This window comes from Chelonia mydas, chromosome 2 (genome assembly GCF_015237465.2).
Source record: "Chelonia mydas isolate rCheMyd1 chromosome 2, rCheMyd1.pri.v2, whole genome shotgun sequence".
Classification (NCBI taxonomy): Eukaryota; Metazoa; Chordata; order Testudines; family Cheloniidae; genus Chelonia; species Chelonia mydas.
In genome coordinates, this window is record NC_057850.1 from 261,187,961 (window position 1) to 261,215,857 (window position 27,897).

Here is a 27,897-nt window from a genome sequence, read left to right on the forward strand (position 1 = left end):
GGACGCGGGGCCCCGGGAGCTGAGCCCGGCCACGGGCTGCCCGTCCCGTCGGGGGGGGACGCGGGGCCCCGGGAGCTGAGCCCGGCCCCGGGCTGCCCGTCCCGTCGGGGGGGGGGGGGGGGGACGCGGGGGCCCGGGAGCTGGGCCCGGCCACGGGCTGCCCGTCCCGTCGGGGGGGACGCGGGGCCCCGGGAGCTGAGCCCAGCCACGGGCTGCCCGTCCCGTCGGGGGGGGGGGGGGGGACGCGGGGGCCCGGGAGCTGGGCCCGGCCACGGGCTGCCCGTCCCGTCGGGGGGGGGACGCGGGTGCCCCGGGGGCTGGGCCCGGCCACGGGCTGCCCGTCCCGTCGGGGGGGGACGCGGGGCCCCGGGAGCTGAGCCCGGCCACGGGCCGCCCGTCCCGTTGGGGGGGGGGGACGCGGGTGCCCCGGGGGCTGGGCCCGGCCACGGGCTGCCCGTCCCGTCCCGTCGGGGGGGGGGGGGACGCGGGGGCCCGGGAGCTGGGCCCGGCCACGGGCTGCCCGTCCCGTCGGGGGGGGGGGGGACGCGGGGGCCCGGGAGCTGGGCCCGGCCACGGGCTGCCCGTCCCGTCGGGGGGGGGGACGCGGGGGCCCCGGGGGCTGGGCCCGGCCACGGGCTGCCCGTCCCGTCGGGGGGGGGACGCGGGGGCCCCGGGGGCTGGGCCCGGCCACGGGCTGCCCGTCCCGTCGGGGGGGGGACGCGGGGGCCCCGGGGGCTGGGCCCGGCGCAGAGGCTGGGGGCGGGAGGCGCCGGGCACGTGGCGCTGGCTCTGCCCGCAGCAGCCGGGGCAGCTGCCTGAACGGCCATAGAGCGCGGGCTCCGCCAGGGAGCAGAGCGGCCCCGAGCCATAGAGCGGAGCGGCGCTGGGCGGGCTAGAGGGGCTGCGGATTAACCATAGAGCGCGGGCTCCGCCAGGGAGCAGAGCGGCGCTGGGCGGGCTAGAGGGGCTGCCTCGGACTCCAGAGCTGAGCCGCCCCGGCGGGCTGAGGGGCCGCGCCCGCCGCTGGCCGCCTGGGATCCGAGGTTGGTTGGCGGGTCGGGGCCCCGCTGCGTCTCGCGGGCATCGCAGACAGCGCGGGCCGAGTCCGACCCGCGGCAGCGCGAGACCCTGGGGGCGAGCAGAGCCCCGGGGCGTTGCCTGGGGCGTTGCCATGGGGACGGGGGGGGCGCTCAGGTGAGGGGGCGCCTGGGGCGTTGCCATGGGGACGGGGGGGGCGCTCAGGTGAGGGCGCGCCTGGGGCGTTGCCATGGGGACGGGAGGCGCGCTCAGGTGAGGGGGCGCCTGGGGCGTTGCCATGGGGACGGGAGGCGCGCTCAGGTGAGGGGGCGCCTGGGGCGTTGCCATGGGGACGGGAGGCGCGCTCAGGTGAGGGGGCTCCTGGGGCGTTGCCATGGGGACGGGAGGCGCGCTCAGGTGAGGGGGCGCCTGGGGCGTTGCCATGGGGACGGGAGGCGCGCTCAGGTGAGGGCGCGCCTGGGGCGTTGCCATGGGGACGGGAGGCGCGCTCAGGTGAGGGGCGCCTGGGGCGTTGCCTTGGGGACGGGGTGCAGGCAGGGACAGGGCTCCAGCTGATCGCTCGGAGTCGCCCTGGCTCTCCTTGCAGGGCGCTGTCGTGGAGCCATCCAGGCCGTACCCCATGTGCAGCGTCTCCCCGGGGCGCTGTCATGGCGGTTGCCTGGCCCAGTTCTGTATCCCCCCAGGGCCCCACCCCGGGTTCATCTTGGAGATTCTGCCCACGCCAGCCCAGCTCCAGGGGCACCAAGGGCGACAACTGCAGGGGTTGAGCCCCCGCCCTGCTCCACAGGGTGCCGTGAGATTAGCCACTACAGGCACCCTAGACATGTGTGGTGAAAGCCCACAACGAGGCGGGTGGTAGAGGCAGCATGCAGCGGAAGTGTCACCGCACTGATCAGCCATGTGGCTGCAGAGACCTGGCCCAGTGCATATCCTGCAAAGTGGGGATTGCCCAGAGCAGATACTAGGTCAGAGGAAAGAACTGTATTTTGCTTGGAGCTGAAGTTCAGAATAATTTTGATTAAATTGGAATGCAGCGTGTTATGTCCAGGTGAAGTCAGTGTGGTCACTGCAGATGGCAAACAGCAATTCAGGGAATGCCCCTGACGCTTCTCATAGACTTTAAGGCCAGAGGGGACTATCATGATCATCTACTCTGACCTGAACATTGCAGGCCGCAGAACCTCGCCCACCCACTCTTGTAATAGACCCCTAACCTCTGGCTGAGTTACTGACGTCCTCACATCATGATTTAAAGACTTCAAGTTACAGAGAATCCACCATTTACACTAGTTTATACCTGCAAGTGTCCTGGGCCCCATGCTGCAGAGGAAGGTGAAAACCCCCCAGGGTCTCTGCCAGTGTAACCTAGGGGAAAAGTCCTTCCTGACACCAAATACTGTGATCCGTTAGACTCTGAGCATGTGGGCAAGACCCACCAGCCAGACACGTGGGAGAGAATTCTCGGTAGTAACTCAGCCCTTGCCAGCTAGTGTCCCGTCACTGGCTGTTGGAGATATTTGCTGCTAGCAGTTGCAGATCGGCTCCATGCCATTGTAGGCAGTCTCGTCATATTGTCCCCTCCATAAACTGACCAAGCTCAGTCTTGAAGGCAGTTCCATTTTTTGCCCTCACTGCTCCCCTTGGGAGTCTGCTCCAGAACTTCACTCCTCTGATGGTCAGAAACCTTCACCTAATTTTAAGCCTAAACTTATTGATGCCCAGTTAGTATCCATTTATTCTTATGTCCACAATGGCGCTTAACTTAAATAACTCCTCTCCCTCCCTGGGCTTTCTGTATCATTGGTGAAATATTCTGTACTTTTAACTCCATTGTGTTTCTGGTTCAAGGAGCATTGTTGTGGGCATGTGTAACTGGCCAAGATGGTGCTCTGCAGCAGGGTGTGAGCATCCTATAACACTTCAGTACAGATCAGGGCCTCCCTGGGATATGGGGTGTCTGATTCCAAGCACCCCACGCCTGCTCTGGAGAGTTTGCCACCAGTGGGACACAACACAAAACAGCTTGTAACATCTTTACACAGAGGGAAATGTTGTTGGACTAATAGAGGGTGTCTTGTTATTGGAGGAAGATGGAAAATCCCCGTCACACAAAACCCATCGCTGTTTGTGCTAGGAGAATGCAGGAGTCTTTCAAAACCCTCTCCGAATGCCACAAAACCCACTGGAGCCAGTAAGGCAGAAACCATGCAATTAGGTCCCTTAGTCCTTGCCACCATTCTTACCTGATTGACATTCCCGCACCAATGGGGCTGGCTTAAGGCACTCCGGGGCCCTCAGCCCATCTCCTCCTGGGAGCCCCTCATATACAAGAAGGCCTGGTCCAAGCCCGTCAGCAGGAGCCTGCTCAGCCCTGGTGGTGGTGGTGGTGAGGCCCACGGTTCCCTCCCCAGCATGCATCAGCGACTCCTCCCCCTTCTGGAGGCTGTCTGCAGGCTCAGGCAGACATTTGGACCAGTTACACTCTTCATGTTTTCAAGCTTTTCTTCACAGCAGTGAGGGCTAGGAACACAATTTAAAAAACCAGCCAAACACACAAACAACTAGCCATGATTCTGATGCCAGCGTGTGACTCCAGGAACCAGACCCTGAGGCAAGGGTCTGTACTGCCTATGCCTTAATCCAGCCCTGCTCGCAGAGTGTAGGTGTGCAACACAACCCAGGCCTCCTCCTGCCCCCTTCCCACGCGGTTTGTACCAGGAAGGCACAGGCTATGGAGATTCTCGGAGCAGGGGAGCCAGCAGCCTTGCAGCGCTCACACACTCTGCGGGGTGCGGAGGAGGCAGGCAGCTGAGACCCTTCAGGAGCAGGGGAGAGCCAGGTCTGCTGGATCCAAGCTTCCGAAGGGAACAACTCAAAGCAAGCCTGCCCAACCCCAGTCCTTGATCCCAGGAACCCGTTCCCCTGCTACACCAGCCACTCTTCCCTGTGCCCCAGGAGAAGACTGCAGCGGTTAGCTCCCCATCCTTGGAGCCCGTCGTGTGCTGAAGGGGGGCTAGTTCATGGCTGTTTGTCTCTGGCGTAAGGGATCATTGGGAATGTTTGGTTCGTTTACAGGATGTTCAGTGAGGCTGAAAGCTGCTCTGGACCCACAGGCAGCCCCAGCCTGCCGTGCCAGGGAGTCTCCTAGCTGCTGCTCAGGGAGCTGGGGTGCTCTGCTTTCTGCTGTTCCCACGCTGCACTGTAACGCCCCGGTTCAGCCATGCGACGGAGAGGCCGCTTCAATGCACTCAAGAAACGCGCAGCACGGCGCCACTGCTACGACCTGCCCAAGGAGACCGCGAGAGCAGCCAAGGCTCTCGCAGGTACGGCCTGGTCCCTTGCTCCTAGCCAGGCACGGGGCGGGACGCAGGAAAGGCACTTGCTTGCTGCTTTGGAAAGGGTGACACCCCCCAGTGCAGAGCAATCCGTGGGGCCTCATCCTGCTGGGCACCCTTGTCCCTTGTGGGCTTCATTGGGAGTTGAGGTACTTGCACCCCAGAGGGCCAGGCTTGGGCAGGCCGTGCCCAGTTAGTGGCAATGCGTCAGAGAACATGGGAGCCTCATGCTCTGTGTGATTTCTGCTGGGTATGACGTGCCATGACCCACCTCTGTTTGTGCATGTGCAGGCGCTCCTCCAGCACCAGGGTGTCCCGGGGCTGGGTGTGAAGCCACGGGAGCTGTGCAGGATGTGTCCCAGAGCTCCCAGTGCAGGCATGGAAAATGCTGTTAAACCCCCAGAGAAAACCTGCGTTAAGCTGGAGCTCAGCTTGAGAGCACGTATCGGTAATCCAGGGTGAAATCCACCCCAGCATGATGCCGTTCTCCCCACACCAGGTACTACAAACCCATGCCTGAAATCCAAGCATGCTAATGTAGGGACACCCAGAGAGCCTTAACTCTGTCCCGGAGTGGAGCCGTGCAGTAATCATGGGCTATGATTAACACGTTCCACTTTGTGCTCTGGACTAGATGAAACTGACCTGGGTGAGACCTCGCGGCCAGAGCACTGGCCTGGGACTTGGGAGATGTAGCATCTGTTCCCAGCTCTGCCTTGGGCAGGTCATCTCCCTCTGCCTTCGTTTCCGCAATCTAGGAAAGGCGCTTTGAGCTCTGGGTTGGAAAGTGCCAATAAAAGCTAGATAGGATCATGAGTTTTTTTCTCCTGGGGTCTCTCCATGCACGCACACACGTACCTACAGTTATTCCTGCACACAGGGGCCAGGATCCGTGGGACTCGCGTGACTCAGCCCCAGCAGTTGGGGAGCTGGCATCTCAGGAGCTCATTCCTGACTCTGTCCCTACAGCAGCTGCAGAGCAGCCCGTCAAAGAGGAGCCGTTGGAGGAGGCGTACGCCACGTGCTGGCTGCCTCTGCCCAGGGAGGCGAAGGTGGAGCAGGGCTGGGAGCGCACGAGGTGTGAGGAGAGCTTCCACCAGCAGGCCGAGCTGCTGGCCCCCAAGACGACCCACGAGCAGAAAGTGCTGCTGATTTGCACGGAGTGCGGCCGGAGCTTCTCCTGCCCCAACAGCTTCATGCTGCACCGGTGCCCGCACAGCGGGGAGACGCTGCAGAAGCCCTACGTCTGCCCGCACTGTGGCCGCACCTTCAGCTACAAGACCAGCCTGGGGGTGCACCTGCGTGCGCACACGGGCGAGCGCCCCTTCATGTGCCCCTCCTGCGGGAAGAGCTTCAAGAGCAAGACCTACCTGGCGGTGCACCAGCGCGTGCACGCCCGCGTGCGGCCCTACGCCTGTGCCGAGTGCAGCAAGCGCTTCCTGCAGAAGCGAGACCTGATGGTGCACCAGCGCGTGCACAGCAAGGAGAGCCCCTTCCCCTGCTCCGAGTGCGGCCGGCGCTTCCGCTACACGTCGAGCCTGGCCGTCCATCAGCGCACGCACACCGGCGAGCGCCCCTTCCCCTGCTCCGAGTGCGGCCGGCATTTTAAGTACAAGACCAACCTGCTGATCCACCAGCGCATGCACACCGGCGAGCGCCCCTACCCCTGCCCACAGTGCAGCAAGAGCTTCACCTGCAGCACCAACCTCATCATGCACCAGATCACCCACGACAGGCAGGGCGCCCGGCAGCAGGAGGGGCCACGGGAGCTGCCGGCAGCCAGGCGGCGTGAGAGGGAGAGAGCCCACACGGCCGACCAGCCCTTCGTGTGTGCTGAGTGCGGCAAAGGATTCAAGAAGCATGGCTTCCTTATCATCCACCAGCGGACCCATTGCCCAGCGCCTGCCGGAGCTAGCCCAGAGCAGGCAGCTGGGCCAGGGAAAGCCACGTGCCCCCCTCCACACCTACCCCTCACTCTCAACAGGGAGTAGCTTGGAGCACAAGGCACCGAGGGAGCATCTGACCAAGGGACTTGCTAGCCACAAGTGAAAGGCCACAGGGGTGGGCTGGGCATGCCTGCTGTGTGCTCTACTGCAGGCTGGTGTGGCTGGGCCCAGCCCCTCCCTGAGCCTCGGGCATTGTGCCCCACGCTGACTTCAGTGTGCTCTGAAATAAACCATTCCCCACACCCCAGCCTGCCTGGCGTTGTGTGTTAGCCTCTGGCCGCCAGAGGACGTGACACAGCCCAGAGGCTGCCCAGGGCCCAGCCCGGACCAGGCCGCACGCCAACTCATGCTGACAACTGACCCTACATAAGTACTCAGTAGGACTGCCAGGCATCCGGGTTTCGACTGGAACGCCCGGTCAAAAAGGAGCCCTGGCGGCTCCAGTCAGCACTGCTGACTGGCCTGTTAAACGTCCGGCTGGCGGCGAAGCGGGGCTAAGGCAGGCTCCCTTCCTTCCCTGGCTCTGCGTGGCTCCCAGAAGCAGCCAGCATGTTCCTGTGGCCCCTAGGCACAGGGGTAGCCAGCTGCCCCCACCACGAACGCCAGCTCCGCAGCTCCCATTGGTTGGCTGCTTCCGGGAGCTACACAGAGCCAGGGCAGGCAGGGAACCTACCTTAGCCCCACTGCACCGCTGACTGGGAGCTGCCTGAGGTAAGCTGGAGCCCACACTCTGAACCCCCTCCTGCACCCTAACTCCCTCCCAGAGCCCACACCCAACTCCCAGCCCCCTCCTGGAGTCCACACCCCCTCCTACAGCTACTGCCCCAGCCTGAGCCCCCTCCTGCCCCCAAACTCCCTCCTGGACCCCTCACATCCTCCCACACCCCAACCCCACCCTGAGCCCCCTCCTGCCCCCAAACTCCCTCCTGGACCCCTCACATCCTCCCACACCCCAACCCCACCCTGAGCCCCCTTCTGCACCCAAACTCCCTCCTGGAGCCCGCAACCCCTCCTGCACCTCAACCCCCTGCCCTGAGCCTGCTCCCACACTCAGAACCCCTTGGCTCCAGCCTGGAGCCCCCTCCTACACCCCAAACCTCTCATCCCCAGCCCCACCACAGAGCCCTCACCCCCACCCCCTGCCCCAGCCCGGGTGAAAAGTGAGTGAGGGTGGGGGAGAGTGAGCAATGGAGGGGGGATGGAGTGAGTGGGGGTAGGGCCTCAGAGATGGGGCAGGGGGTGGGGCAAGGGTGTTCAGTTTTGTGTGATTAGAAAGTTGGCAACCCTAGTACTCAAGGCAGCTGGGCAGCCCCTGATCCCCTCCTACACAGGGTGAGCTACTGCCTCAGTGTCTCCTGGTTGGAGGTCTCTGCTTGCCCCTTCCTGAATGCCCGGTGGGCGAGTGCCAGTGGGAGGTGGCAGCAGCTCATTGGCACAGGGGGCGGTAGGAGGTGGGGTTAATCAAGAAGCAAGAAACCCATGAGTGGGAGCCAAGGCAAAACATACTGGGGGTGGGGAGGAGAAAGGCCTGCGGGGCGGGCTCCCTGCAAGGGGGTGCACGGTAGCCGTCCCACTGCAGGGGAGAGCCCTCCCGGGATCAAAGGGGTGGGCGCGAGTTGTTCCAGGCCCACGCTGAACCCGGGCAGCCGGGGCCGTGGTGCTGCCTTGGCCGCTGTTCCCGGCCGGGCGTGGGTTTCCCCTGCCTGTTGTATTGCCAGGAGCTGCCCTGCATGCCCTCTGCGGGGCCCGGTATCTGCCTGGTGGCCCGGCCCGCCCCCATGAAGCCTGGCGAGGGCGGCCGACTTCCGAATGCCCTGCCCCCTGCCCCGCCCCTTCCCCCGAGGCCCTGCCCTGCCAGTGGTGAACTGACCTGGCCAAAGCTGGGTGGGAAGGGCTGACAACGGAGGAAGTGGTGTCACCCCAGCCCCACCTGCGTGTCCTGCAGCCTCAGCAGCTGAGGCTCCAACCTCCCCATGACGCCCTCCCAAGGTCTGCAGGGCCTTTCCCCAGTGAAAGAGCCTTACACAGTAATATCCTGAGCCTCTAGTAACAATCACCAAAACCAGGCAGCACACGCTAAGCCTACAATGCTCCCCACTCCCAAGAAGACGGACAATCTTCCTGCTGGCCAGTCGGGATCAGGTCATCTGGGGGACTCCAGCTTCTGCACGGTGTGGTTGGCAGGGTGTTGAGGTCTGGCAGCTCTGATCTCGGGGCTGGGTCCTGGAGCTGGTTCCCAAAGAACTTCTCTTTGGACCCCAGTTTATATAGTGCAACTTGAGTCCTGCTTAGCTGTACCTTCACCTGTCATTTTACTAAATTATTACTAAACAATTCTCTAACCCATCCTAACATATTGTAAAACAATTCTTTAACCCATCAGAGCCCACCACCTTAATTGATTTACACCCAGCAAAATTACTTAAGTAACAGAAACAATCAAAGAACCCGACAGAGACCAGACAGATAAACCATGGAGAAGTGGGGACCATAAAGGCACAATAGAAGTCAAGATTTCACACCCACAACTGTTGGTAAGTGATTTCTTGCCAGACAAATTCAATCAACCAAGGTCCGCGGTAACCAGTGAAGCTGTTTCTTTCTCTGGTGGTGGTGGGTGCTGTTAGGACAGGATCGCTTTCAACGGCCCAGTATTACCTGGGTTTAATGCAATTTAGGTGGCACGTGAGGATGTGAAGGATTCTTAGCACGTGGTGCTGCTGTCCTAATGTGGCTGCAGAGAAAGGCCTCAGACTATACGGGTCTGTCTGTCCGTCCATCTGCTGTCTTTTGTCAGACTCCCAGGTGAGCCCCGATTGCATCCTACAGTCCCTTTGTTCCCGAGCTGGGGAGATGCAGAGCAGGGGGTCGGGGGGTCCAGATCTCTCTGGTCAAGGGTTGCTGGGTGTGAAAGTCCCAGCTACTGAGTTTGCCATGGTCTTCTCAACAGCTCCATCGATGAGGGGCCTAAGGCCCAAGGCAGGTAGGTGCCGTTCGCACCTGTGTCTTAGCCTGCCCAGAGAGCAGACAAACCTTTCCCACCTCCAGGTAACAAGGCAGCATGTAGGGGAAACTGAGGCACACCAGGCTTCATGAAAATATTACAAAGAATTCCCACATCCAGCCCAGCCCAGCGGGGCAGATCTCAGCCCTGGGGGAGCCTCTGTCGACAGCCTGGCCTGAGCGGGGCAGTTCTGTTGCTGCTCAGCTCCGAGCAGCCCCTGGTGTGGGTCCAGCTGCCCAGAGTCCTGGGAACAGCCCCACCTCCCTGCTGCGCTTCGGACTTTGTCCTCCTTGGCCGGACCAGTCCTGCCTGGGGTAACGAGTGGCAGCTGGGCACGTCAGAGCCACCCCAGCACAGGGGCTCCTCAGTGGCTGCCTGGACCCTTGACAGATGCCCCCACCCAGGAATCATTAACAAGCCCCTGGATCGCTCTTAACCCAGCACAGGGGGAGCCCAGCCCCTGCCCCTTGGAGGCTGAGAGCAGCTGGGGCCCAGCCCAGCCCAGGCCTGGCAGGATGGGGAGGGGCTGCTTTCTTCTCCTCCTTGGGCTCCTGCTGCAGCTCCAGGCTCCCTGTGCCGGGTAGGTGAGTTCACGGCTGCCCCACCCCATGCTCCCAGCCAATGTGCCGGGCTCCCCCGTGCCCCAGCTAGGAGCAGACAAAGGGGGAGATGCAGATGCCTCCTCTTTCCCCTCCTGCCCTGGCCTAGAGGATGCCCCAGCAGAGGTGCTGTCTGTAGCAAAGGGGGGGCTCTGGGTGCTGCCCCCTCCCCGGACTGGCTCCAGGTCTGCTGGGTGGTGACCACGCTGGGGTGGCCCCATGTGGAGGTGCGGCGCCCCCCGGGTGGCAGAACTCAAGAGCAGCTGTTCGCCGGGGGCTCCTCTGTTAGCCACGGAGGTCAAAGCTGCGAGCAGGGAAGATGAGGCCCCAGGGGCCGGCACTGCCAGGGACGTGCCCAGAGACTTGCACCCGGCCAGCTGAGCCAGAGCAGAGCTGACTGCCCCGCCGGCATCGCCAGTCAATTGCTCCAATGGGGGTGACCCTCTGGATGCCCAACCCCCTTGTATTCTAGGGTCCAGCACACCCCCCTGGTTGGCAGCATCTGCCCCACCCCTCACACCTGGGCTACAAGCGCTGAGATACCAGCAGGGACTGGCACCCTCACAGAGGGGGCCACCGCACTAGGTATGGCCCAACTCAGCTGCAGGGCCCAGTTCAGCCCTGGCCCCTCAATCACTCTTCCAACCCCCTGCCCTGCCTTGGTCTGCCAGTGCCCCTCACTCCCGAGCCACGGCCCCCTGCCAGCCCAGCCCTGCCCCCCACCAGCTCTGCCGGTGCCCCTCACTCCCGAGCCACGGCCCCCTGCCAGCCCAGCCCTGCCCCCCACCAGCTCTGCCGGTGCCCCTCACTCCCGAGCCACGGCCCCCTGCCAGCCCAGCCCTGCCCCCCACCAGCTCTGCCGGTGCCCCTCACTCCCGAGCCACGGCCCCCTGCCAGCCCAGCCCTGCCCCCCACCAGCTCTGCCGGTGCCCCTCACTCCCGAGCCACGGCCCCCTGCCAGCCCAGCCCTGCCGCCCCCATGTCTGCCGGTGCCCCTCACTCCCGAGCCACGGCCCCCTGCCAGCCCAGCCCTGCCCCCCACCAGCTCTGCCAGTGCCCCTCACTCCCAAGCCACGGCCCCCTGCCAGCCCAGCCCTGCCCCCCACCAGCTCTGCCGGTGCCCCTCACTCCCGAGCCACGGCCCCCTGCCAGCCCAGCCCTGCCCCCCACCAGCTCTGCCGGTGCCCCTCACTCCCGAGCCATGGCCCCCCGCTAGCCTAGCCCTGCCCCCCCATCTCTGCCAGTGCCCCTCACTCCCGAGCCACGGCCTCCCGCTAGCCCAGCCCTGCCCCCCCATCTCTGCCAGTGCCCCTCACTCCAGAGCCCCGGCCCCCTGCTAGCCCGGCCCTGCCCCCCACCAGCTCTGCTGGTGCCCCTCACTCCCGACCCGCAGCCCCTGCTGTGCCGTGCCAGTGCTGGGTCGCTCCTCCTGCCCTGGGTACCTGCTGTCCAGGTTCCTCCCTGGGTCGGAGTCTCAGCTCAGGTTTGCTCGGGAGGGGGGGCTGTTCCCCGAGATGTGCCCAGCTGTGGCAGGGGGCAGCCCTGCCCCCCTTGGAGCACCTGCGTGTCCTGGGCTGGGCACCTCTCCTGCCGCTGCACCCTGGGCTTCTATCTCAGCTGGACCATGGGCTGTGTGCCAGGTAAGGGGGCTGCTCCCCTCGGCCTGGGGGAAGGGGGGTCCCATGCCCCGGTCCCCTGCCATTGCTGCATGGGGGTACCTGCCCCCTCACCCTTAGGGGCTCTGTCTCTCTTTACTTTGCCACAGGCCCGCCGGGCCCTGGCAATGCCCGGTGAGGGGGAGGGGCCAGGGCTGGCGCTGGCTGCCTGTGTCCTTCTCACCCCATAGCCAGGATGCTGCTGGCGAGGCTGGCCCCACAGCATGGGGGGGGAGGGGAGGTCCCTGTGTCACACGCTGCCATGTGGCCCCCGCCTTGCTGGGCTGAGCCCTCTGCTCCCACTGGGGCTCCAGTTTCCGTTCTGCCTGTGACTCCCCCCCATGTCCCATGCTGACCCCCATTTGGGCCCCTGCTGGCAGAGGGGGGCTCTGGGACAAGGGAGCAGCTGCCTGGCTGGAGCCCCCTGTGACGAAGTGGGACTGTTCTTAATATTTCCTCTGAATAGTGTGGGGGTGCCTCAGTTTCCCCTATGCAGTTCTTAAGTATCTAGATGGTGGGATAACGGTGTATGATCATTGCAGAGCCCTAGAGGGCAGGTGTGGGCAGGGGTCTGGACACGGAGAATGGCCGACACCCTGTTTCCTGGCAACTGATGGCCTGGGCCCTTCCCCCCTGCAAGGTGAGAGCTAAAGGGTTGGAGAACAAAGGAATCAGGTGACCTCCTGGCCCGGGAAAGGGACAAAGCCCAGAGGAGGCGGGCTGGAGGAGTTTCAGTTTGGGGCTGGCTGGGACATGGAGTGAAGGGCAGACATGGTTGTCTGGCGCACTGGGCCCAAAATGGACCCGGCTGAGGGGTCCTGTTCTCTGCACCTACAAGTTCTGTGTTAGACCATGTTCCTGTAATCTAATAAACCTTCTGTTTTACTGGCTGGCCGAGAGTCCCGTCTGACTGTGGAGTTGGGGGGCAGGATCCTCTGGCTTCCCCAGGAGCCCCGCCTGGGCGGACTCGCTGTGGGAAGCACACGGAGGGGCAGAGGATGCTGAATACTCCGAGGTCAGACCCAGGAAGGTGGACGCCGGGTGAGCTGTGTGTCCTGCAGACAGGCTGGTCACAGAAAGGAGACTTCCCCAGAGTCCTGACTGGCTTCATGGGGAGCAGTTCCAGAGCATCGCCCAGGGATTCCGTGACAACTGGTGGCAGAAGTGGGATGTACTGCACCCCGTGGACGGCACTTCCTGCAGTAAGTGACTGGGGAGCAGTAAAACGAAGGGGGATTGACGAGGACCAGGCGTGCTGAAGATTCAGAGAGAGACGGTTTCGGGGGGCGGTTAACCCCAGGGAGTATGTGACCAGAGAGAAGGACTGTGCAATAATGGGTCCCCTGGGGACTGCAGTGAGCAGTCTCAGGGGCGGAGGAGACTGTGGCTTGGCCCTGGGAGAGAGAAGGACTTTTGCAGTAACAGGGTTCCCCTGGGGATTGCACCGAGCGGTCCCAGGGGCAGAGGAGTCTGCAGCTCGACCCTGGCAAAGAGGTGGTGACCTCGAGAAGGGCTGGCACACTAGGGGTTCTCCCTAGAAACCGTGGGGAGCTGAGAGCACACAGGCCTGTGAGTCCACAGCAACTTGGGAAGAGCGGAGTGATGGCCTGTTACCGTCTCCTTAAGAAGGACATTGTAACCCTGTGCAGAAAGGGTGGAGCATTGGAAAGTTCACCAAAGCACAGTTAATCGAGCAGCTGGAGGAGGATGACCGCTCTAAGGAACAGATTCCTGACCCCAAATGGGGCGATAGCAGGATCTGGGAGCAGCTGGAGTGGGAGCCAGGCATCGCCAAGACTCCTGTCCCCGACCAGACGAGGGTCTTCACGATTGGGTTCCCCATCCGGGGTTCGGAGACGGACGGGATTGGAGCTGAGTGCGAGAGAGCAAGAGGACTGGGAGAGACAGCGAGAGCCCGAGAAAGAGCTGCAGAAGCAGCAGCTGCATGAACTGGCGATGGTGGGGCGGAGAGGCCTAGGGGACCTCCCCTGGGTGAGTGGGGACGGACCCCGGGGTGCCAGTTCCGCAGGGAACCTCGAGACTAGATTGCTGCCCCTGGTTAAGGGGGGGGGATGTGGATGCCACCTCACTGCCTTTGAGCAGGCTGGCGATTTGAACCAGGGGGACCCTGCGGAAAAGCCCTGGTGTCTAGCTCCCTTGCTGGGTCCCAAGGCCATAGACTCCTGTCAGCCAGATGGGTGGGGAGGTGGACAGGCTCCCACTCCTGACCCCAACCTATATGTCTGTGTGGAGTTTCCTGGGGCCAAGCCCCTCGGACCCCCAATGGAAGCGGAAGGTGATGGTCAATGGGGAGACATTCCTGGGACGGCGAGGTCCTGGGACAGAGAGAACTGTTGTCAGGCCCCGGGTGGTGCAGCCTCAGATGCTGAGGGGCTGGGTGAGCTGGGTGAGGGTCCCAGGGATGAAGCCCCTTGCCCTGCCTATGGTCCAGATCCCTGTGCAGACCCAGGAGGGGTGGGGCTGGCTGGTCGTTGGGGTGCTCCAGGACACCAGCTGCGAGACCCCATTGTGGGGTGACTGTGTCTCTTTGGGACAGGATCCAGGCCCTGCTCCTGTAATGGCCAAGGGTTTGAATTTGAATCCAGGGAACCAGTCGGCGGAGAGGGAAATGGTCAGTGAAAAGGCAGATGACCAGGCTGGCAGGGGGGAGGAGCGGCTAGGCTCAGGCTACCTGCCTGCCCGTAACCAGACCCCTGGGGCTGGGTGGGACAGAGAGATGCTCCCCGCCCCCTTGCACACCAGAGAGGGGGCTCAGGCTGGCTCTGATGCAGTGAGGAAAGCAGGGAGCTCGCTGCCTACCCCCACTGGGACAGCAAGGGCAGCGCTGAGCACAGTGGGAGCTGAGACCCCAGCTGAGTGGGGGGAGACACAGGCAGGGCAGGGGATCTGTGGGGAGTGGAAGGTGCTTGGTAAGGAAAGTCTGGATGAGCCTAGGCAGCCTTGTGAGCTGATGGCTTTGTCTAGTCAGCAGGGTGGGGAGGCGAGGAGAGTGGAAGATGAGTGTCCCTGGACCTTACCTGTTAGCTGGGTGGAGAAGTGGGACAGTGAAGGAAACGTGCCTGTGTCTGTCAGGGGTATTGACTTACCTATGGAGGGAGCTACCCTGATCTCCAAGCAGTTGTCTGTGACCAGCCTTGTGTGGTGGGACCAGGGGAATGAGATCCCAAGCTGTGTGTCTGGGAAAGGAGAAAGTGTGTCCGGCTCTTCTTTGTCTGTGGAGCAGACAGAAGGGGCCTTTCAGCCTGTGATGGTTGAGGGTAGTGCAGTTGTCTCAGAGCTGGTTCTGGATTCAGCTAAAGCCCAGGAAGGGAAGGGTCCTAAGTTTGGGTATGCTCAGGAGAATGGCCCTGTAACTCGGTCGCATCCAGTTAGTGTCTATGTAAAATCCCAGAGACCAGACAATTCTGGTGCTTGTATTTTGCCTGTTGCTAGTGTGTGGCTGGGAAAGGGTGAGCAACTCTGTCTAATCAGGGTGAGATCCTAGCCAGGGCACAAGGAGAGCAGGAAGGTGATGTGATTGTGTTACCTACTGAGGGTGTGGAAACCTGTGGCAAGAAGGAAAAGATTCCTGAAGGGAAGGAGAATGCTTCTGACCTTTTATCTAGGAAGTCTGTAAGTTTGCCTGAAAGGGGATTGTGTAGGAATCCGCCGGATGGGCCAGAGGTAATTCTGGATGTAAGGGAGACCCAGAAAGAGTCTGCTGTTGCTCAGGAAAGTGTTCCTCTAGAGCAAGCCCTCGGTGAAAAGGGTAAGAGCAGAATTTCTGGGAGGGGTGAATTGTTGCATAGAAAAGCCCGAGGGAAAGGAATCCTCATGGAGTCTTTGCAAGCAGTTTACTGCAACTGAAGGGTGTGAAAGTGATTTGATCAAGAAAGTTTCAGTTCCTAACAGCCGGAAATTGTCTGTTGTGAATGGATCCACTGACTTTCCTGTTGAAAGATCCAGTGTGGAGATCTTTGAGAAGGTCTCAGATGGAATGAAAGCTGTTAAGAAAGTTAATCCGTCCTATAACCAAGTGGCTGTGTTTGGCCAGCTTGTTGTGGAGAAGACCCAATCCCAGTTTGACCCCCTGGGGTTTTGGGGTGGCCAAAGGGCACGGGCCACATAAACCTTCCCACATGCAGCCTGCGAGTGCTATCGACCACCCCCGAACTAAGGGAGGGCGTGAAACTGGAAGGGCCTGGTGTAACTCCTACCAAGGAACGGGAGAGATTCTGGGGCATCCATGGGAACATTGGTGGCTTCAAACTTCCCCAGGTCACCGGCTAAAGTGACCCCACTCAGTTCGGTCTCGAAGGGGGGAGAGATGTGACGAAGCGGGACTGTTCTTAATGTTTCCTCTGAATATTGTGGGGGTGCCTCAGTTTCTCCTATGCAGTTCTTAGTATCTAGGTGGTGGGGTAAGGGTGTATGATCATTGCAGAGCCCTAGAGGGCAGGTGTGTGCAGGGGTCTGGACACAGAGAATGGCCGACACCCTGTTTCCTGGCCACTGATGGCCTGGTCCTTCCCCCCTGCAAGATGAGAGGTAAAGGGTTGGAGAGCAAAGGAATCAGGTGACCTCCTGGCCGGGGAATGGGACAAAGCCCAGAGGAGGAGGGGCTGGAGGGAGTTTCAGTTTGAGGCTGGCTGGGACATGGAGTGAAGGGCAGACGTGGTTGTCTGGCTCACGGCCCCCCAAAATGGACCCAGCTGAGGGGTCCCGTTCTCTGCACCTGCAAGCTCTGTGTTAGACCATGTTCCTGTCGTCTAATAAACCTTCTGTTTTACTGGTGTCACGGAGTCCCTGGGCGATACTCTGGAACTGCTCCCCATGAAGCCAGTCAGGACTCTGGGGCAGTCGCCTTTCTGTGAGCAGCCTGTCTTCAGGACACACAGCTCACCCGGCTTCCCCCTTCCTGGGTCTGACCTCGGAGCATTCAGCATCCTCTGCCCCTCCGTGCGCTTCCCCCAGCGAGTCTGCTCAGGCAGGGCTCCTGGGGAAGCCAGAGGGTCCTGCACCCCAACTTCGCAGTCAGACTTGACTCTCAGCCAGCCAGTAAAACAGAGGTTTATTAGATGACAGGAACATGGTCTAAAACAGAGCTTGCAGGTGCAGAGAACAGGACCCCTCAGCTGGGTCCATTTTGGGGGGGGGGGGGGAGTGAGCCAGACAACCACGTCTGCCCTTCACTCCATGTCCCAGCCAGCCCCAAACTGAAACTCCCTCCAGCCCCTCCTCCTCTGGGCTTTGTTCCTTTCCCGGGCCAGGAGGTCACCTGATTCCTTTGTTCTCCAACCCTTTAGCTCTCACCTTGCAGGGGGGAAGGGCCCAGGCCATCAGTGGCCAGGAAACAGGGTGTCGGCCATTCTCTGTGTCCAGACTCCTGCACACACCTGCCCTCTAGGGCTCTGCAATGATCATACACCCTTACCCCACCACCTAGATACTTAAGAACTGCATAGGGGAAACTGAGGCACCCCCACAATATTCGGAGGAAACATTAAGAACAGTCCCACTTCGTCACATCTCTCCCCCCTTCGAGATCGAACTGAGCGGGGTCACTTTACCCAGTGACCTGGGGAAGTTCGAAGCCACCAACGTTCCCATGGATGCCCCAGCATCTCTCCCGTTCCTTGGTAGGAGTTACACCAGGCCCTTCCAGTTTCACGCCCTCCCTTAGGTCGGGGGTGGTCGATAGCACTCGCAGGCCGCATGTGGGAAGGTTTCTGCGGCCCGTGCCCTTTGGCCACCCCAAAACCCCAGGGGGTCAAACTGGGATTGGGTCTTCTCCCCGACAAGCTGGCCAAACACAGCCACTTGGTTATAGGACTGTTTAACTTTCTTAACAGCTTTCACTCCATCTGAGACCTTCTCAAAGCTCTCCACACTGAATCCTTCAACAGGAAAGTCAGTGGATCCATTCACAACAGAAAATTTCTGGCTGTTAGGAACTGAAACTTTCTTGATTAAATCACTTTCACACCCTTCAGTGGCAGTAAACTGCTTGCAAAGACTCCATGAGGATTCCTTTCCCTAGGGCTTTTCTATGCAACAATTCACCCCTCACAGAAATTCTGCTCTTACCCTCTTTACCTAGGGCTTGCTCTAGAGGAACACTTTCCTGAGCAACAACAGACTCTTTCTGGGTCGCCCTTACATCCAGAATTACCTCTGAATTACCTACCATCAGCCGGATTCCTACACAATCCCTTTTCAGGCAAACTTACAGACTTCCTAGATAAAAGGTTAGAAGCATTCTCCTTCCCTTTGCCACGCACAAGTTCAGGAATCTTTTCCTTCTTGCTACAGGTTTCCACACCCTCAGTAGGTAACACAATCACACACCTTCATGCTGTCCTTGTGCCCTGGCTAGGATCTCACCCTGATTAGACAGAGTTGCTCCACCCTTTCCAACAACACACTAGCAACAGGCAAAATACAAGCACCAGAATTGTCTGGTCTCTGGGATTTTACATAAACCCTAACTGGATGTGACCTAGTTACAGGGCCATTCTCCTGAGCAGACCCAAACTTAGGACCCTTCCCTTCCTGGGCTTTAGCTGAATCCAGAACCAGCTCTGAGACAACTGCACTATCCTCAACCATCACAGGCTGAAAGGCCCCTTCTGTCTGCTCCACAGACAAAGAAGAGCCGGACACACTTTCTCCTTTCCTAGACACACAGCTTGGGATCTCATTCCCCTGGTCCCACCACACAAGGCTGGTCACAGACAACTGCTTGGAGATCAGGGTAGCTCCCTCCATAGGCAAGTCAATACCCCTGACAGACACAGGCACATTTCCTTCCCTGTCCCACTTCTCCACCCAGCTAACAGGTAAGGTCCAGGGACACTCATCTTCCACGCTCCTCGCCTTCCCACCCTGCTGACTAGACACAGCCATCGGCTCACAAGGCTGCCTAGGCTCATCCAGACCTTCCTTACCAACACCTTGCCACTCCCCACAGATCCCCTGCCCTGCCTGTGTCTCCCCCCACTCAGCTGGGGTCTTATCTTCCCCCTTGCTCAGCACTGCCCTTGCTGTCCCAGTGGGGGCAGGCAGCGAGCTCGCTGCTTTCCTCACTGCATCAGAGTCAGCGTGAGCCCCCTCTCCAGTGTGCAAGGGGGCAGGGAGCATCTCTCTGTCCCACCCAGCCCCAGGGGTCTGGTTACAGGCAGGCAGGTAGCCTGAGCCTAGCTGCTCCTCCCTGCTGCCAGCCAGGTCATCTGCATTTTCACTGACCATTTCCCTCTCCACCGATTGGTTCCCTGGATTCAAATTCAAACCCTTGGCAGGGTCTGGATCCTGTCCCAAAGAGACACAGTCACCCCACAACAGGGTCTCGCAGCCGATATCCCGGAGAACCCCAACAACCAGCCAGCCTGACCCCTCCTGGGTCTGCACAGGGATCTGGGCCGTAGGCAGGGCGAGGGGCTTCTTCCCTGGGACCCTCACCCTGCTCACACAGCCCCTCAGCATCTGAGGCTGCACCACCCAGGGCCTGACAACAGTTCTCTCTGTCCCAGGATCTCACCACCCCAGGAATGTCTCCCCATTGACCATCACCTTCCGCTCCCCCTGGGGGTCCGAGGGGCCCGACCCCAGGAAACTCCACACAGACATATAGGTTGGGACCAGGAGTGGGAGCCTGTCCACCTCCCCACCCATCTGGCTGATGGAGTCTATGGTCTTGGGACCCAGCAAGGGAGCTAGACACCGGGGCTTTTCCGCAGGGTCCCCCTGGTTCAAATCGCCAGCCTGCTCAAAGGCAGTGAGGTGGGCATCCACATCCCCCCACTCCTTAACCAGGGGCAGCAATTTAGTCTCGAGGTTCCCTGCGGAACTGGCCCCCCGGGGTCTATCCCCACTCACCCCGGGGAGGTCCCCTAGGCCTCTCCGCTCCCCCACCGTCAGTTCATGCTGCTGCTGCTTCTGCAGCTCTTTCTCGGGCTCTCGCTGTCTCTCCCAGTCCTCTTGCTCTCTCGCACTCAGCTCCAATCCCGTCCGTCTCCGATCCCCCGATGGGGAACCCGATCGTGAAGACCCTCGTCTGGTCGGGAACAGGAGTCTTGGCGATGCCTGGCTCCCACTCCAGCTGCTCCCAGATCCTGCTATCGCCCCATTTGGGGTCAGGAATCTGTTCCTTAGAGCTGACATCCTCCTCCAGCTGCTCGATTAACTGTGCTTTGGTGAACTTTCCAATGCGCAACCCTCTCTTTCTGCACAGGGTTACAATGTCCTTCTTAAGGAGACGGTGACAGGCCGTCACTCCGCTCTTCCCAAGTTGTCGTGGACTCACAGGCCTGTGTGCTCTCAGCTCCCCACGGTTTCCAGGGAGAACCCCTAGCGTGCCAGCCCTTCTCTAGGTCACCACCTCTTTGCCAGGGTCGAGCTGCAGACTCCTCCGCCCCTGGGACCGCTCGCTGCAGTCCCCCGGGGAACCCTGTTACTGCAAAAGTCCTTCTCTCTGGTCACACACTCCCAGGGGTTAACCACCCCCTGAAACCGTCTCTCTCTGAATCTTCAGCACGCCTGGTCCCCGTCAATCCCCCTTTGTTTTACTGCTCCCCAGTCACTTACTGCAGGAAGCACCATCCACGGGGTGCAGTACATCCCACCGCTACCACCAGTTGTCACGGAGTCCCTGGGCGATAGTCTGGAACTGCTCCCCATGAAGCCAGTCAGGACTCTGGGTCAGTCTCCTCTCTGGGGGAAGCCTGTCTGCAGGACACACAGCTCACCCAGCTTCCACCTTCCTGGGTCTGACCTCGGAGCATTCAGCCTCCTCTGCCCCTCCGTGCGCTTCCCACAGCGAGTCCGCCCAGGTGGGGTCCTGGGGAAGCCAGAGGGTCCTGCCCCCCAACTCCGCAGTCAGACGGGACTCTCAGCCAGCCAGTAAAACAGAGGTTTATTAGTTGACAGGAAAATGGTCTAACACAGAGCTTGCAGGTGCAGAGAACAGGACCCCTCAGCTGGGTCCATTTTTTTGGGGGGGGGGCAGTGAGCCAGACAACCACGTCTGCCCTTCACTCCATGTCCCAGCCAGCCCCAAACTGAAACTCCCTCCAGCCCCTCCTCCTCTGGGCTTTGTTCCTTTCCCGGGCCAGGAGGTCACCTGATTCCTTTGTTCTCCAACCCTTTAGCTCTCACCTTGCAGGGGGGAAGGGCCCAGGCCATCAGTTGCCAGGAAACAGGGTGTCGGCCATTCTCTGTGTCCAGACCCCTGCACACACCTGCCCTCTAGGGCTCTGCAATGATCATACACCCTTACCCCACCCCCTAGACACTTAAGAACTGCCTAGGGGAAACTGAGGCACCCCCACAATATTCGGAGGAAACATTAAGAACAGTCCCACTTCGTCACAACTGGCTGGCTGAGAGTCCCGTCTGACTGCGGAGTTGGGGGGCAGGACCCTCTGGCTTCCCCAGGACCCCACCTGGGCGGACTCGCTGTGGGAAGCGCACGGAGGGGCAGAGGAGGCTGAATGCTCCGAGGTCAGACCCAGGAAGGGGGAAGCCGGGTGAGCTGTGTGTCCTGCAGACAGGCTGCTCACAGAAAGGAGACTGCCCCAGAGTCCTGACTGGCTTCGTAGGGAGCCGTTCCAGAGCATCGCCAGGGGACCCCATGACACCCCTTCGGGCTGATGCTGAGGGTGCAGCATGGGCTGGGGCAGTGGGGGGGCAGGTTCTCTGGGGTGGGGGTGGCTGGGCTGGAGGAGCGGGGGAGCGTATAGTATGTGGGGAAAGGGAGGGGTCCTTGCACCTGGGCTCCATTCAGGGCAGGGAGGGAGTCTGGCTGGGGGTCCCCTGTGGGCAGCCCCTGGCCCTACCAGCTCTGAGACCCCTTGTCCCGTCTTTCCCCTGCCTCCTGCGTGTTTGAAGCCAGGATGTTCCCAGGGTGCCTCTCCCTGCGGGCCCCCGGCCCGGGCCCCCCAGGCCCCATGCCACCTGCAGACCTGCTCAGGATCGTTGCCCAGCTGGAGAGCCTGGTATGGGTGGGGGGCCCGGCTGACACCCGCTGGTGGGCAGTGGGTGCTGAGAGTGGAGCCCTGCTGATGACCTGAGGGTGGGGGATGGGCCCTGCTGACCCCTGGGTAGATGGGCTGCGGTGGGAAGGGTAACTCCTTGGGGAGCAGCTGGCACCCCCTCCCTTCAGCCCAACCCATCTGCATCCCAACCCACTGCCTCAGCCCGGAGCCCCCTCCTGCACCCTGAACTCATCCCTGGCCCCACCCCAGAGCCTGCAGCCCCAGCCGGAGCCCTCAGCCAGCCCGGTGGGGAGAGGGAGCAACTGGACGCCTATCTGTCCTCCTCCGTCCTGGACCTGCAGTGAGTGCCGGGGCTGGTCGGAAGGGGACTGGACCTTGCCAGAGCGGGGTACGGGTAAGCTGGGAAGGGCTGTCGGGGATGGTGGGAACGGGGCGCTGGGTTTGCAGGTGGTTGTGCACGGGGAGTCCTGCGCGGCTGGGGCGCTGCCTGCCCTGGGCACTGACCGGAGACGTGGGTCCCCCCCAGGCCACACAGCCGGGCAGTGACCGTCCTGCACAGCTTCTCGGCACTCTCGTCCGTCCCGGCCGGTGGACGGGGCCATCGCGGGGTTCTGGGTGCGGTGCCAGGTCGGCAACCCCGCCTGCAGCTTCCTGCGGGACGCCGTCTCCTACCAGAGTGAGCATGGGGGGCTCTCCTGGGCGGGGCCCAGGGCAGGAAGGGGGGGCTGATCCCTGCCCCCAAAGAGATGTGCCTGGGGAGTGAGGGCCCCAAATCCCTCCTCCGCTCCCTCCTCTCCCTGCAGCCTGGGACAGGAGGGACCCAGCTGTGCCCCCACGCCCCCCCCCCCGATCTCCCCACGACAGAGGGAGCGACTCTCGGCCAGCCTCACACCGGAGGTTTATGGAGCGTCTGGACCCAGCCTGGGCTGTTCTCAGGGCCCTCGGCCTGGCCAGTCTCACCCCGTCCAGCTGGGTCTGTCCCCGTCCCCATGGGCCCAGGCTGCTCCCTGTCTCAGCCCAGCCCCCTCCATCCAGCTGCAGGTCACTCGGCCCCTCTCTCCTCAGCCTTTTGTCCTCCCACTGGCCAGAACCGGCTGCTCCCTGTCACCAGTCGCTGGGTCCCCCATCTCCAGGCCATTGTCTGGGGTCCTGGCTGCTCTTTGAGGTCACACCTGGTCCCCTGCATCAGCAAACCCCCCTCCTACTCCCTCTTTATCCACACAGCACACAGGGAAACTGAGGCACGCACAGCTCTCATACAAAGCATCAAGAAAATTCCCCACTTTATGGCAGGCTCTAACCGGGGTGGTGGGGGTGGCTGGTATGGAGCTGGGCAGGGTGACTCTGGAGGAGCTCAGGCCAGGTTGGGGGGTGTCTCAGGCTGGGCATGGGTGGGAGGTGGCTGTGATGGGGCCGGGAGGCCTCTGGGGGGGGGGACTCTGACCAGGCTGTGTTCTCTCTCTCTCCCTCCCACCCCCCACGCCCCCCAGGCCTGAGTCTCTGTGAGCTGCAGCCCTGCGACCCCGTCTCCACAGCCTGCATGTTCCAGGACGGGCTGGCCCAGTGCCCCTGCCGGCCGGCATACCGCCCCACCCCTGGCATGAGCCGGGCCTGCACAGGTGGGGCAGGAGGCTCCATGGGGCCAGCTGTGGGGTGGAGGGGGCTGGGTGGGGGAGGGGAAGGCTTTCAGCAGGGGTGGGAAGATGGCACTTGCCCTCCCAGTGGCCCAAGCCCCGCCAAGGGCCAGGGTGCCAGGGGCTAGGCAGGGAGCAGCTTGCAGAGCTCAGCACCCAGGAAACTCCTCCTGTGCGGCCGGGTCGCCCCTGAAAGCAGCTTCCCTGTGCTCCCCCCGAGCTGCCCTGCCCGGCCCAGCGGCTCCAGGCTGATCTGCTACGGGACGGGCAGCGTGAGCCAGGCTGCCCCCAGGCCGGAGCCCCGTTGACCCGGGCAGCAACATGCCCAGCATCCTCACAGCCCCCTGCACAGTGTCCCTAGCGCCTAGGGTTACCATACACCCGCATTTTCCCGGACACGTCCAGCTTTTGGGTTCTTAAATCGCCGTCCGGGAGGAATTTTTAAATATTTGAAAACGTCCAGGATTTTGCCACCGTTATTTTTCCCCGGAGAAGAGTTGATCATTCGAGAAGGAGAGTGAACAGTGATCACTCGAGACCGTGCCCGCTTTTCCCCCCGGCTGCCAGCGTGTGCGCCGCGAAACAGCTGTTTAGCGTGACTGGGAGGGAGGGGGAGGAGCGGGAACGCGGCACGCTCAGGGGAGGAGGCGGGGCTGGGGCAGGGATTTGGGGAAGGGGTCCAATAGGGTGGGGGTGGAGTTGGGGCAGGGGAGCACAACCGGGTGTGTCCCCGGGTGTGTCCTCTTTTTTTTTAAATGTTCAAATATGGAAACCCTACTAGTGCCAGGCTGGTGGGATGGGGTACGGGCAGGGTGCAGGGGGTGCTGCCCTGGTGCTGTGGTCTTGGTCCCAGCGCCAGGCTGTCCCCAGCTGTGCCCCCTGCACAGACCCGAGGCTGCGTGCCAAGGCCGGGCTGTGTCCGCGGAGCAGCCAGGGCCTTGCCTGGCCTGCAGGCATCTCACTGTGTCTCTCCCTGCAGCCTGCGGCAGCGGGTTCTGGCTGCGGGATGGCATCTGTGCCAGGTGAGCCCTGGCGTCCCACGGGAGGCTGCTCGCAGCCGGGGGAGCACCCATGCCCTGGGAGCAGCGCGTGTGCGTTCGCTGGGGCTGTGCAGCTGGGGGCATCGGCTCCTGGCCAAGCCCCTCATCAGGGGGACCCGGTGCCACCCCGGGGCCTCAGTTCCCCCATGGCTCTTCAGCGGCTGCCCGCGTGACAGGGGCAGGTGGCCTAGTGGCTGGAGCAGGACAGGCTCTTCAGAAACTCCCTGTATATGGGGGAGTGGGGGGGTTACCCTTGGGTTTGGGAGGCTCACACCAGCCTGCATGGCCCATGGGGCTGGAAGGGGGGTACGGTGGGGGGTCTCTGCTTGGGCCCGGGCCCAGGGCAGCGCGTGGTGCTGGGGGGCAGCCCCACGGCGGGCGCCAGCCCTGCCAGCTCTGCTGACAGCTCTCTCCCGCAGCCTTCCTGCTGGCGCTGGTCGGGGTGTCCTGCGCGGGGAGCGGCCTGCTGCTGCTCCTGGGGTAAGGCGGCTGCCGTGCAAACACCCCCTGATGCAGGGGCAGACAGGTGCCCTTCCCTCCCCACCTGTGAGCCAGGGCTGCGGGTCGGGAGTGAGGGGCACCGGCAGAGCTGTAGGGGGGACAAGCCAGGACCCTGCTTGGGGGGATGGAATTGGCCCCCCCTCCCCCAGCAGTAGCTGAATTGGCACCGGTCCCTCCCCCCACCCGCCAAGCGCTGGGAGAGCGGCTGGCTCTGGTGTGGAGCAGCCACTAGAGGGCACCAGCCCCTAGGCCAAGGCGCAGCCTGACTCCTGTCCTGGGGTGAGGCTGTCCCCCCTCCCCCTGCCACCTTGCTCAGAGCATGGGGGTGTGGGGGGGGAGAGACTTGGGCGTGGGGGTGCAGGGTGGTGTCGGGGGTTGGGGGGTACTTGGGGGCAGAGCCCGAGTGGGGGGCTGTCCTTGGGGGTAATTGGGGCAGGGTGGGGGAGCAGCATTCCTGTGGGGTGCAGGGCCCTGGCGGCTCAGCCAGCCGTGACCTGGCACTTCGGACTGGCTGGCGCCGTTGCTCCAGGGGTGCGGTGCCCTGTGCTGACACCACCGTTGGCCCGGGGCCACGGGCTGGGGCAGATTCTCAGGCCCCTGCCCTCCTCAGGCCGCCCCCCCCCCCCCCACACACACACCCCGCACGGCTTTTCCTGCCTGCGGGTGCCAGCCCCAGTGCCTCAGGGCTGGGGCCCACCCTCTTCCCATGACCCTGGGGTGGGTGGGTGCTATGGGGGGCCCCATAGATGGCAGTGGGGCTGGGGAAGGAGCAGTGCAAACCCTGCTGTGCCCTGCTGTGTGGTGGGAGGGCCCCCGGAGGTGGCTGGGGTCTCTGGCGTGGGCCTGGGAGGGCTGGGGGACGGATCGGGTTCATGGGGGGGCAGCTGGCCTGGTAACCCCCTTCTCCTCTCAGGAGAGCCAGGGCCCCGGCGGAGAGCCGGTCGTGCCGCCTTCCAGCCCCAGCAGCTGAGCCTGCCCCGGGTGCGGCCCCTGGAGGAGGTGGAGATCCCGGAGCTCGGCCCAGGGAGCCAGGCGCATCCCTGCTGCGGGGACAGGCTGAGCCTGGTGAGTGCGGGTGGGGTGAGCCCTGGGGGGGGGCCTGGCACCAGCTCTGGCACTGGGGAGCCCTGTGCTGAGTCAGCACCAACCCCCTGGGGCAGGCGTGGGGGGGGGGGTGGGCTGGGCTCGGGGGAAGCTCCCCTGTCCCAGTGCCTGGAGCAATGGGGCAGGGGCCTGCTCAGGGCAGGGCCTGATGCCTCCTTCCGTTGTGGCTGCAGGGTGCTGGGCAGGCGCCAGCTGCCGGGAGCGGCATGAAGACGTTCCGGGGCTCCCGGAGCTCACCCGGCTCGGCCCCCCAGCCAGGGGGTGGCCAGAGCAGCCTGGTGTTTGTCAGCAACGAGGAGTGGGGCCAGCGGAACTGGGCACTGCCCTGCACCTAGCCCCGTGCCCAGCCCGTGAGGAGACGGCGCCATTCGAACATGGACCCTCAGCCCTGCCCTGGGCAGGACGACCCTGAGCTGGGAGGGGCTGCCACGTGGGTATGCTGATTGGCTGGCAGGGTGTGATGTAATGTGGGGGTGTCCCACCCGCTGGCGGGGATATGCCCCATAGCAGCTGCCCCACAAGGCATGCCAGCCCCTTGGCCAGGTTCCTCTTGCCAGGGCCGGAGCTTGGGGGGATGGGGCCATGGGCGGGGCACGCTGGGGGCGGGGGAGGGATGGCATGGATGGGGTTGTGGGCTGGGGACCCACCCAGGAGGGGCACCCTGCGGGGGGCTAGTGGGGATGGGGACGTGGGCTGGGACCCTCCACTCTGCTGGGGCACTGGGGGCTTCTGAATTTTTATTTAAATTTTCTTAATAAATCAAGTGGCAGCTGCCCTGCGGGTACTGTGGCAGCTGTGTGCCCTGGTGGGGGCACCTGTATCGAGTGAGGGGCAGGGGCTGGCCTGGCCCCGTAACACAGGGCTTGGGCAGGGCCGTGGCTGTCAGGCTGGGGCCTATTCTGGCAGCGGTGGGATCACTGAGAGCTTGGAGTGTTCCCCTGTGGGGCACCCCCTGGGGCTGGCAGCTGCTGCTGAGCAGAGGCCACTGATTGCTGGTGCCCAGCCAGCTCTGGGCCTGGTCGGGACGGGGGCTGCCCCTATCCCTGGGTGGGCATCCCTGAGCTGTGGGCAGGGCTCCTCGTCCCCAAGGACACTGCCTCCCCAGGCTGAATCCTCCAGGCCTCCCTGGGGTCAGGGCGGCCATGGGGGGCTGCGCTCCAGAGACTTAGCACGTGGGGCTGAGAGGGGACTTAGCAGGCTCCTGCTGAGAGGCTGTGGGGCTGGGCCGCAGGGCCCCTGCTTTCCCAGCGCTGGACGCGGCAGGGCCATGCCCTGGGAGTGGCCCGGCTGGCTCAGCCACGGGGTGCCTGGAACTCGGGGTCCTGTCTCTGCTGGTGCCGGACACCGTGGCTGCAGCCCTGCCCCAAGGTGCATTGTCGCTGGGGGAGGCGCCTGGCCGGGAGCAGCTCCAGCTCGCAGCAGAGCGAGGGGGCCGGGCGAGGGGGCCAGGCGCAGGGGCTGGCGGGGCCCTCCCGGGTAGACAGGGCCAGCTGCTGCTGGGGGAGTGGGGCAGGCCCAGCCCCCCGGGCTCAAGGCTGAACCAGCCCTGTTGCAATGGGAGCAAAGGCCCCATGTGTTCCTGGGGAGGGGACAAACCAGGGCCAAAGGGCTGGGGCCGCAGGGGATTCTAGGCTGGGGCCAGGCGGGGGCTCAGACTAGCTACTGGAACGGTCCCTGCTGCCCTGAAGCTCTAGGGAGGGGCCCCCTGACGCCTGCAGGCCGTTTGCACCTGGGCCCCTCCTCACCGTCCCTGGCAGAGCTGGGAGATCCCGGCTCCCCACACACCCTTCCGCCCCCCGGGCCGGAGTGGGCCTTACGGGGTGTCTCCACAGCTCTGCCCAATCAGAAATGCCCTCGGGAGAGGTTCCTCACTGGGGCCATGGACCTGCTGGGCACCCAGAGACCCCTGCCCCCCGCCATGCCTGAGCCGTGTCTGACCGCTCTCACCCTGGCTCCTCTGGTAGGCCGGGGGGGGCCCTCCCTCCTTGGCTGGGTGGGATTTGGGTGGGGAGCTCTGAGCTGGGCTGGGCCATGCGTGGCCATGGGTGG

The 27,897-nt window shown here is 62.9% G+C and overlaps 2 protein-coding genes across 2 annotated transcripts; both read left to right on the plus strand.

Annotated features, from left to right (window-relative positions):
* Positions 1 to 823: 823 nt before the first annotated feature.
* LOC102946744 (zinc finger protein 239) lies at positions 824 to 6,561 on the plus strand. Its single transcript, XM_037891468.2, has 3 exons — positions 824 to 1,043; positions 4,114 to 4,361; positions 5,343 to 6,561. The coding sequence occupies exons 2-3, from the start codon at positions 4,259 to 4,261 to the stop codon at positions 6,362 to 6,364; spliced, it is 1,125 nt and encodes a 374-aa protein (XP_037747396.1). The 5' UTR covers positions 824 to 1,043; positions 4,114 to 4,258; the 3' UTR covers positions 6,365 to 6,561.
* A 15,570-nt stretch (positions 6,562 to 22,131) lies between these two features.
* Positions 22,132 to 26,386, plus strand: LOC119565527 (translation initiation factor IF-2-like). The gene is made up of 5 exons (XM_037891671.2): positions 22,132 to 22,245; positions 23,060 to 23,188; positions 24,183 to 24,225; positions 25,658 to 25,809; positions 26,022 to 26,386. The coding sequence occupies exons 2-5, from the start codon at positions 23,110 to 23,112 to the stop codon at positions 26,258 to 26,260; spliced, it is 513 nt and encodes a 170-aa protein (XP_037747599.1). The 5' UTR covers positions 22,132 to 22,245; positions 23,060 to 23,109; the 3' UTR covers positions 26,261 to 26,386.
* Positions 26,387 to 27,897: the final 1,511 nt, after the last annotated feature.

Bases quoted from the DNA above. Each gene is read 5' to 3' on its own strand.
- LOC102946744 (XM_037891468.2), top strand. From the start codon at position 4,259: ATGCGACGGAGAGGCCGCTTCAATGCACTCAAGAAACGCGCAGCACGG. The intron at 4,362-5,342 runs GTACGGCCTGGT...CTGTCCCTACAG, and splicing joins AGCAGCCAAGGCTCTCGCAG to CAGCTGCAGAGCAGCCCGTC.
- LOC119565527 (XM_037891671.2), top strand. From the start codon at position 23,110: ATGTTCCAGGACGGGCTGGCCCAGTGCCCCTGCCGGCCGGCATACCGC. The intron at 24,226-25,657 runs GTGAGCCCTGGC...TTCTCCTCTCAG, and splicing joins CGGGATGGCATCTGTGCCAG to GAGAGCCAGGGCCCCGGCGG. The intron at 25,810-26,021 runs GTGAGTGCGGGT...TTGTGGCTGCAG, and splicing joins GCGGGGACAGGCTGAGCCTG to GGTGCTGGGCAGGCGCCAGC.